Source organism: Salvelinus alpinus, chromosome 4, assembly GCF_045679555.1.
Source record: "Salvelinus alpinus chromosome 4, SLU_Salpinus.1, whole genome shotgun sequence".
Classification (NCBI taxonomy): Eukaryota; Metazoa; Chordata; class Actinopteri; order Salmoniformes; family Salmonidae; genus Salvelinus; species Salvelinus alpinus.
In genome coordinates this window covers 23,947,598-23,958,295 of record NC_092089.1, presented here as the reverse complement: position 1 = coordinate 23,958,295, position 10,698 = coordinate 23,947,598, and the positions used below count along the sequence as shown (strand labels likewise).

Below are 10,698 nucleotides of genomic sequence, written 5' to 3'. Positions count from 1 at the left end.
GTGCTCTAGGGCAGGTATTCCCAAACCCCAGGGGTCCTCGCAATGCCGTCGCGGGTACGCCAAATAAAAATGTGATTCACATTTATTTATTTTTTATTCACATTCTATTATTTTTCTTTCTTCACATTTTCAAACAGTACATTTATATTTTCCAACGGGGCTATACATTTGGGTGAGTTTTTTTCCTCGCCTGAGTAACCTGGTTTCACTGCCATGACAGGGAGACATAGTGGAGTGGTAACGCACGTGCAAGCAGTTGCTCCCGACGCCACTTGGGTACACTGCAGCATCCACCGAGAGGCTCTTGTTGCCAAGGGAATGCCTGACAGCTTGAAAGACGTTTTTGGACACTACAGTGAAAATGGTTAACTTTGTTAAAGAAAGGCCCCTGAACTTATTTTCTGCACTTTGCAATGATATGGGCAGCGACCATGTAACGCTTTTACAACATACAAAAGTGAGCTGGTTATCATGGGGCAAAGTATTGGTCACATTTTTTTAAATTGAGAGACGAGCTTAAAGTTTTCTTTACTGACTATAATTTTCACTTGTCTGACCGTTTGCATGATGAGTTTCTCACACGACTGGCCTATCTGGGTGATGTTTTTCTTGTCTGAATGATCTGAATCTAGGATTACAGGGACTCTCCGCAACTATATTCAATGTGTGAGACAACATTGAGGCTATGATTAAGAAGTTGGAGCTCTTCTCTGTCTGCATTAATGAGGACAACACAGAAGTCTTTCCATCATTGTATGATTTTTTCTGTGCAAATTAACTCAAGCTTACGGACAATGTCAAATGTGATATAGCGAAGCACCTGAGTGAATTGGGTGTGCAATTACGCAGGTACTTTCCTGAAACGGATGACACAAAAAACTGGATTCGTTATCCTTTTCATGCCCTGCCTCTAGTCCACTTACCGATATCTGAACAAGAGAGCCTCATTGAAATTGCAACAAGCGGTTCTGTGAAAATTTTATTTAATCAAAAGCCACTGCCAGATTTCTGGATTGGGCTGCCCTCAGAGTATCCTGAGTATTCAAATCGCACTGTTAAGACATTGATGCCCTTTGCAACCACGTACCTACAGTACGTGAGAGTACTTTCACTAGCATGAAAGCTAAATACAGGCACAGACTGTGTGTGGAATATGATTTAATACAAACTCTCTCCAATACAACCCAACATTGCAGAGGTATGTGCATCCTTTCAAGCACACCTTTCTCATTAACCTGTGGTGAGTTATTCACAATTTTCGATGAACAAATAAGGTTTTATATCTAAGATGGTTAAATAAAGAGCAAAATGATTGATGATTATTATTATTATTATATTCTTATTTGTGCCCTGGTCCTATAAGAGCTCTTTGTCACTTCCCACGAGCCGGGTTGTGACAAAAACTCACACTCATTCTTATGTTTAATAAATGTATTGTATAGTGTGTGTGTGTGGCAGGCTTACAATGGTGGCAAAAAACAAAATTTGAGAGTGTGCTGACCCTGGTGCTAGAGGGGGTACGCAGCTGGAGGTTGAATGTTTGAAGGGGTACGGGACTATAAAAAGTTTGGGAACCACTGCTATAGGGCAACGGTGTCTAGATGGAATTTGTATTTGTGGTCCTGGGAACTGGACCTTTTTCTCTCTCATCACCCCTCAAGCTGCCTGCAAGATGGTGTTAAAGTGAATGGTGTAGAGGAGGGAACGAACGGGTCAGACTCCAAGCACAGCACCCTAGTGTGTGTGTGTGTGTGTGTGTGTGTGTGTGTGTGTAAGACAAATACAGCCTTTTAAAAGGAGGGAGTCAACTGTCATTACTGACTACAACACATTGACATACTGCAGCAGACCTGGCTGACTGACTACAACACTCCTCCTGATTCCCCTAGAGCAGACTGGATTGACATACTGGAGCAGACCTGGCTGACTGACTACAACACTCCTCCTGATTCCCCTAGAGCAGACTGGATTGACATACTGGAGCAGACCTGGCTGACTGACTACAACACTCCTCCTGATTCCCCTAGAGCAGACTGGATTGACATACTGGAGCAGGCCTGGCTGACTGACTACAACACTCCTCCTGATTCCCCGAGAGCAGACTGGATTGACATACTGGAGCAGACCTGGCTGACTGACCACAACACTCCTCCTGAGTCCCCTAGAGCAGACTGGATTGACATACTGCAGCAGACCTAGTTGTTTGATTGATCTGGTTGATTGTTTAGTGGTGATGTGTACTGGACTTACTGAGACAGCAGCTTGCAAAACGGATTACTGTATGTGTGGCTGTGTGTATGTGGATAGGCCTATAGGACTTTACATGGCCTACGTCTGACTCAGCACAATGCTAGGGTTCTGTCACACCATTCATTTACTCACCTAGACAACACTGATCCTGCCAAGGAGAGGCACAGGGGAGGAGATGGTCACCAATCACAATCTGACTCAAACTGTACAGTACTGCTGAATTCCCAATTCCCCTAGCCTGTACTATTCAAATGGTATTACTGACAAGAGAGCACTAATAGTAACACTCCCTAGGTCTCAACACAATCAGGCTACATTGCACAGTATATGAAACATCCCTAGCCAACACAAAAAACCTGACAGGACGATTGGCACCATCCCACTGGGCAAAAACTGGTTGAATCAACGTTGTTTCCATGTCATTTCAACGAAAAACTTAAATTTGATGATGTTGAACGTGGAAAACTGAATGGATTTGCAAAAAGTCATCAACGTAAGGGAATTTAGTCTTTTATTTACCTAACTGTTAAGTCCAACGACAGGGTGACTTTTTTGGTTGATTTCACGTTGATTTCACATTAGTTCACAACTCAACCTAATGTAAATGAAAACAAGGTAAATCGTTCTAGAGTGGTAATCATTTAACAGCTGCTCTAGCAGAGTAATCCTATTGGCCTGGGACCAGTTTTTTTTTAAAGTGATCTATCTGTATGTCGGCTATCGGATAGGACTCAATTAATAGATTTGTCCGCTCTATTCATTACATTTCTATGCATTTAATCCTATCCGATAAGCGAAATCCAGATAGATATTTATTTTTTGAACTGGGCCCTGAAGATTAGCTGTATAAACTACAGTGATGTGAAAAATACACTCAATCTCCTCCAGCCTCAGACTGTCAGACATGACTACAGTAAGAGATCTAGATCCTGTCAAGCAGAACATCACTTCAGCATTCCCTGAACAGAATGGTCATGACTACAGATCTAGATTAGAGGTCGACCGATTAATCGAAATGGCCGATTAATTAGGGCCGATTTCAAGTTTTCATAACATTCGGAAATCGGTACTTTTGAGACACCAATTTGGCAAAAAAAAAGAAAATGTACACCTTTATTTAACTAGGCAAGTCAGTTAAGAACACATTCTTATTTTCAATGATGGCCTAAGAACAGTGGGTTAACTGCCTTGTTCAGGGGCAGAACGACCTTGTCAGCTCGGGGATTCAATCTTGCAAACTTATGGTTAACTAGTCCAACGCTCTAACCAACTGCCTTACATTGCACTCCAAGAGGAGCCTGCCTGTTACGCGAATGCAGTAAGAAGCCAAGGTAAGTTGCTAGCTAGCATTAAACTTATCTTATAAAAACAATCAATCAATCAATCAATCATAATCATTAGTTAACTACACATGGTTGATGATATTACAAGTTTATCTAGCGTGTCCTGCGTTGCATATAATCGTTGCGGTGCGCATTCGCGAAAAAGGACTGTCGTTGCTCCAACATGTACCTAACCATAAACATGAATGCCTTTCTTAAAATCAATACACAAGTATATATTTTTAAACCTGCATATTTAGTTAATATTGCCTGCTAACATGAATTTCTTTTCACTAGGGAAATTGTGTCACTTCTCTTGCAACAGAATCTGGGTATATGCAGCAGTTTGGGCCGCCTGGCTCGTTGCGAACTGTGTGAAGACTATTTCTTCCTAACAAAGACAGCCAACTTCGCCAAACGGGGGATGATTTAACAAAAGCGCATTTGCGAAAAAAGCACAATCGTTGCACGAATGTACCTAACCATAAACATCAATGCCTTTCTTAAAACCAATACACGGAAGTATATATTTTTTAAACCTGCATATTTAGCTAAAAGAAATCCAGGTTAGCAGGCAATATTAACCAGGTGAAATTGTGTCACTTCTCTTGCGTTCATTGCACGCAGAGTCAGGGTATATGCAACAGTTTGGGCCGCCTGGCTCGTTGCAAACTAATTTGCCAGAATTTTACGTAATTATGACATAACATTGAAGGTTGTGCAATGTAACAGGAATATTTAGACTTATGGATGCCACCCGTTAGATAAAATACGGAACGGTTCCGTATTTCACTGAAAGAATAAACGTTTTGTTTTCGAAATGATAGTTTCTGGATTCGACCATATTAATGACCAAAGGCTCGTATTTCTGTGTGTTATTATGTTATAATTAAGTCTATGATTTGATATTTGATAGAGCAGTCTGACTGAGCGATGGTAGGCAGCAGCAGGCTCGTACGCATTCATTCAAACAGCACTTTCGTGCGTTTTGCCAGCAGCTCTTCGCAATGCTTCAAGCATTGAGCTGTTTATGACTTCAAGCCTATCAACTCCCGAGATTAGGCTGGTGTAACCGATGTGAAATGGCTAGCTAGTTAGCGGGGTGCGCGCTAATAGCGTTTCAATCGGTGACATCACTCGCTCTGAGACTTGGAGTAGTTGTTCCCCTTGCTCTGCAAGGGCCGCGGCTTTTGTGGAGCGATGGGTAACGATGCTTCGAGGGTGGCTGTTGTCGATGTGTTCCTGGTTCGAGCCCAGGTAGGAGAGGGACGGAAGCTATACTGTTACACTGGCAATACTAAAGTGCCTATAAGAACATCCAATAGTCAAAGGTATATGAAATACAAATGGTATAGAGAGAAATAGTCCTATAATTCCTATAATAACTACAACCTAAAACTTCTTACCTGGGAATATTGAAGACTCATGTTAAAAGGAACCACCAGCTTTCATATGTTCTCATGTTCTGAGCAAGGAACTTAAACGTTAGCTTTTTTACATGGCACATATTGCACTTTCACTTTCTTCTCCAACACTGTTTTTGCATTATTTAAACCAAATTGAACATGTTTCACTATTTATTTGAGGCTAAAATGATTTTATTGATGTATTATATTAAGTTAAAATAAGTGTTCATTCAGTATTGTTGTAATTGTCATTACAAATAAATAAATAAATAAATAAATATATAAAAAATATTTTTAAAAAAATCGGCCGATTAATCGGTATCGGCTTTTTTTGGGTCCGCCAATAATCGGTATTGGCGTTGAAAAATAATAATCGGTCGACCTCTAATCTAGATCCTATCAAGCAGAACATCACTTCAGCATCCTCTGAACAGAATGGTCACATAGAAATGTATAGCTTAGAACAGACATGATTATCAGTCAGGTAGAATTGGCAATCATGTTAGTTATATTCAATACATTTCTATCTACCAGTTTTAGAAATATTTTAGTCTCACTGAATAACACACACTAGCTGTTTGCATTCTATAAATTAACAGGAAATTAAAAATAACAAATTCAAGGAGAGAGATGACAGCAGCCACCTTGATGATCAGTTCAACCTCAGGTTATTTTTCTAGGAGAAAATAAAAAAATGCCATTGAGTCAGTGTTGTTGCAATTTACATAATTTATGTTGCTCATCACATAATCAAATTTGTCTCTGGCAACATATCAGTTTAGGATGTGTTTGCTATAACAAGCCATCTGCAATGCAGGCCCAATCGCAATACTGTATGTATTTCTGTGATGGATTATGGTAGCTAGTTCTAGTTCCCACAGAGATCATGGACCGCTGGGCAAAAACTGGTTGAATCAACATTGTTTCCACATCATTCCAACCCAGTAATTCAAGGTGATGTTGAATCAATGTGGAAAACTGATTGAATTTGAAGTCATCAACATAAGGCAATTTATTCTTTTTTCACCCAAATTTGAACCAATGAATCCAATGGCATGGGGACATTTTCTGTTGATTTCACACGTTAGTTGACAACTCAACCAAATCTGTGCCCAGTGGGTGTGTGCTGCTGTTCAACAAAAATAACTTGGTGGCGGTATGCAACACATACTAAAAGGAGTAAGAAAGCATTGTAACAAAAGGTGTGGGCTCAGAGGAATTGAGTTGGGTCATTTGGTCTTCACATCCCCAGTAGTGACTTGATAAGAGCTGGGTGTGACAGTATGCTGTGGTCTCAGCGCTGAATTCCTGGGAGGCCAGAGCTTCCTCATTTGTCAAATTGTGTAAAAGCTCCAGACTTCGGTTAACCCATTGGTATCATCTCATTTTTGAAAGCTGTTTCGAGAGACCATCTCAAACAAAAGACCAACTCACATCAAGAGAGAGAGATGTTCACTATTCAAGCCTAAAGTGTGTTGTAGACTTGTGAGAGCTGCACCATAAATCACTGAGGGTTAGAGCCTATTTGAGTACCTCTATTTGCAATACACACTCTTAGAAAAAAAAGGTGCTATCTAGAACCTAAAAGGGTTCTTCGGATGTCGCCGTAGGATAACCATTTGAAGAACCCTTTTTGGTTCCAGGTAGAACCCTTTTGGGTTTCATGTAGAACCCTTTCAACAGAGGGCTCTACATGGAGCAGCCAAAGATCCCTTTTGGAACCCTTTATTCTAAGACTGCAGTTTAGTGAAAGTCATTCCCACAAGCACTTTCCCATTGGACTAATACGTCTAAGGCCATTCCCTGTAGTTCTTTAACTACGGACCGCCCTTCTTCTTGAGAAGAACACTATTGACGGATGGTTCTATATTCTTAGTAAAGACTAACTGACAGAGTATAAAAAGGTTTTGCTTCCAGATCTTGCCTTGCTTGTATTGTTTTACACTTGACAGCCTTGTTGTCTCAATACACACATTCACTTATACATAACTGTTTTGAATAAATCACTGTTGATGGGCTTTCCAGGCATTTCTTTCCCCCCAGAAGACACAAATCAACTCCCCATCCACTCGGCATTGAATCGCTGCTGGCTGATTTACACAGCAGATCTCCAAACCTATGTTAAAACAACAACATTTGACAAGGTATTCGATAGCAAGGTATTCGATAGCAAGGTATTCGATAGCGCTAGCCTTTGCTCAGAGTGTACCCTGCCAAGGTTAATATTGAAAAAGGGATCCATAATGAATAGTGCCTGTCATTGATCTGGGTTCTGCCTGATACGTGCTGTTTAAAAAGCCTTCTGGAAAGTCAGGTAGAGTACAGTAGGTATCCCGAGTGGCGCAGCGGTCTAAGGCACTGCATCTCAGAGCGAGAGGTGTCACTACAGACCCTGGTTTGATTCCAGGCTGTATCACATCCGGCCGTGATTGGGAGTCCCATAGGGCGGTGCACAATTGGCCCAGGTTAGGGTTTGGCCGGGGTAGGCCGTCATTGTGAATAAGAATTTGGTGTTAACTGACTTGCCTAGTTAAATTAAGGTTAAATAATCAAATTAAAAAGGAATGTATGTTCATGTTTATCAAGCTCAGTAGGCCTCTTTTCCCCACTGAGGGCCTATCTTCACAATACAGTGAGACAGAGAAATAACTACAAACATATGGCAAATGTGTACATTTGGGTTTTTACACAATAACATGACAAGTCAGGTTAATGCAAATTCCATCGATGAATCCACATAGATAAGTTGAGCATTTGAAGACCTGAGGTTCCTGAGGCAAACTGAGACTGCAAGGTTAGCCTGATCCTTCATCTACATATTATCAATCTGGATCTGTAATTACATACAATGGCAGTGATCATCTCAAATCTAATTGAACGGAAGGCTTGTCTATGCCTGAGATTGGAATTTGTTCAAAACATTGTGACGCAATACATAACAGCTGGATCGCCCTCTGGAGGGGCTGTGTCGACATCAAAAGGTACATTTTCTACACAACAAAATCTCGGCTTACATTTGTCGACAATCTCTGCCTTCATTGATTTGACTACTGATTTGCCTTCATTGATTTGACTACTGATTTGACTACAGCTGATTTGACTACAGTTGATTGGACTACAGTTGATTTGACTATTGTTGTCAGGACATGGGAGGTGAAAGAAACCCAGGTCTTTGACTGTGTGGTTTCATTCACATGGTTTTGCCTACTCCACCAGGACCACATCTATAGGGTTAGTTAGTGTATGGCACATATTGCACTGTGTGTACCCGTATCATCAGGGGCAGAAGCATAGACATCTATTCTCATACCCACATTATAACTGCTGATATTTCTGCTTATTACAAGCCATTAGATGTGACGAGATGACTCATATCAGAAGACTAGCCCTGAAGCAGCACATTCTCTGAGGTACACCTCGGTGTCCTGGAATTTATCAGGTAACATTGACAAACAAGGTAGGCTATGGGTTCTTCTGAGGGTTGAACACTCAGTACAACATTCTGTACGGTTCTCCTGCTCTCTATACTCCTGTATGATTCCTCTACAAAAGAATCCCTGATGTCACTAATAACATGATGTTCATGCTACAAACAACGTTTACCTGTCTGTGACGTTTCACATGCAACTGCATGCACGGCCATGACATGAGAAACTTCCTGCCCTTATCTCAGGCACACTGACTCACTCTTCTTGAGACAGACACACGTTCAGTTCTCAGCCAAACAAGCCTACCACTACTTCTCAAAAACTGTCAGTTGTATTATGGATATAAATATAGCACACGTACCTCCATTTCCGCAGCCCAGGATATTCCAGAACTGCATATTTGTAGGCTATTTACATGTAAGAGTATTTCCAACTGGTGCAAATCACTTCTGTCAGTGCTACTGAGCTGATAACCTGACACCCTCTTACCAACACACCTGGCCCCTCCTCCTACTGGCTTCCAAACTCCTCCCTTTACACACTAGCTTTAACTTGTTACAGCAGCAGGCATGGCGGCAACAATGATACTGATCGTGGAAACAAACAAAACAATAGATGATTCAGGCATGCAGATAAAATAATGCTGCTTGCCTGCAAACATATGCAGTCAACAAATCAATGCAACTCATTGTAAAAAAAAACAATAATCATTACAGTTTATGAGCAGTCTCAACTGTTTGCACTGTAGCAGTAACTGAAGAAAGCTCAATATCTGTGAACCTCTTAACACAATTATGGATATTATACATGTTTTGTTACATCGTAATATAGTTGTTGCCTTGTAATTGCCTATGGAGTTTAGCAGTTTTTTGTTATTAGACACGTGGAATAAGGAACAGTCTATCTTCGACTTGTGTAATTACATCAGCGTGTCAAATACAGATAGGATACTAGGGTCTCCGCTAATCTTCCCCTATTCCCCTGCAAGTAGCGTTATACCTTACTCAGGTCATTTAAACAACTGCATGCATAATGGCTGGGGCTGAGCCGGCTACAGAACTATATCATGCAATGGCATACAATGTAGCGAGCTCACCAAACAACCATGAGAGTAGTTACAATTTGTAACATTGTAACAATATTGTAATCACTTTTTTGTTTTAAACTAGCAACATTGTATAATTTCCCTAATGTTGCCACTCGAAATGTAGCCACTCGCTGCACACTATTTGAATAAGACGTTCTGTGTTCGCTGAACCTTGCACCTTGGCGTGGGAGATTCGGACACTGCACCACTGTTTGCAGAAACATGCATATTCATGTGCATAAAGGATATAGTCCCCTTTTCGCCATCAAATGAAACCGTATTTTCTCCACCAAAAACGCAAATAAAAGTAGGCTAACTGAAAGCTCCGACTCTCACTGCAACCCATTGTCAATGACTGGGGTCTTACTATGCTAACTGGCTAATGTTAAAGTTATTTAATATCCTCCACATCATTCAAAAATGTATAAGGCCACGTTATACTCACGTATATCTTTACTATCGAAGATCCACCTCAACTATTTCCGTTAACCGGTCTCCTATCCTGCAAATATGTGTTACAATCCCGTATTAACCGTATAGCTGTGTGTGGTTCCCTCTCCGTTTCGGTTTCTCCACAACACGGTGCTCTAGCGCCCTACTCTCCGTAACCACTGACACAGCAGCACTGCATCCTTAGTTCCAATATGGCTGACGTGTAGTGACCATGTAGTGACCATACCCAGTAGAAACGGCCGGAGAGTTCAGTGGACTCACTGACCATCTCAGCTGGCAAAACGCAAATTCATAACTTGTTCTACTTGGAAATAGCTTTTCACATGACAATTACATCAATGAGAATGGCAGTACCTCACAAAACCTTATTTTCTTATACTAATGTGACTAATACACTTCTCATAAATGTTTCATAAAATGTCAACATTGATATAACAAATAGCTAAATACATTAGAAATAATATTATTTTGCAATGCAAAAAAATGCTTTGACAACTGAGTTCTCTGTGGTTAAATAGACTCACATTTACATGTCATTCACACCCACCCACAGACACAGCAAGAGAACTCTGTGTTTCCATTGTCTAACAGACACATCCCAAAACATTCCTTTCATTAGCTTCCCTGCATAATACTACAACACACAGCAAGCCAGGCCCATAGCAGAGACCCAGTCGGCATACTAAATGGCATCCTATTCCCTAAATAGTGCAGTAATTTTGCCCATAGCCTTACGGCCCTGGTCAAAAGTA

At 40.9% G+C, this 10,698-nt stretch overlaps 1 protein-coding gene across 1 annotated transcript in view; it reads right to left on the bottom strand.

Moving 5' to 3' along the window:
* Positions 1–8,804, bottom strand: part of LOC139572547 (DENN domain-containing protein 3-like) — a 13,959-nt gene extending 5,155 nt beyond the window's left edge. Inside the window, exon 1 of the mRNA XM_071395258.1 lies at positions 8,768–8,804. Coding sequence (XP_071251359.1) covers positions 8,768–8,804 — 37 coding nt within the window. The remainder of the gene's footprint in view (positions 1–8,767) is intronic.
* Positions 8,805–10,698: the final 1,894 nt, after the last annotated feature.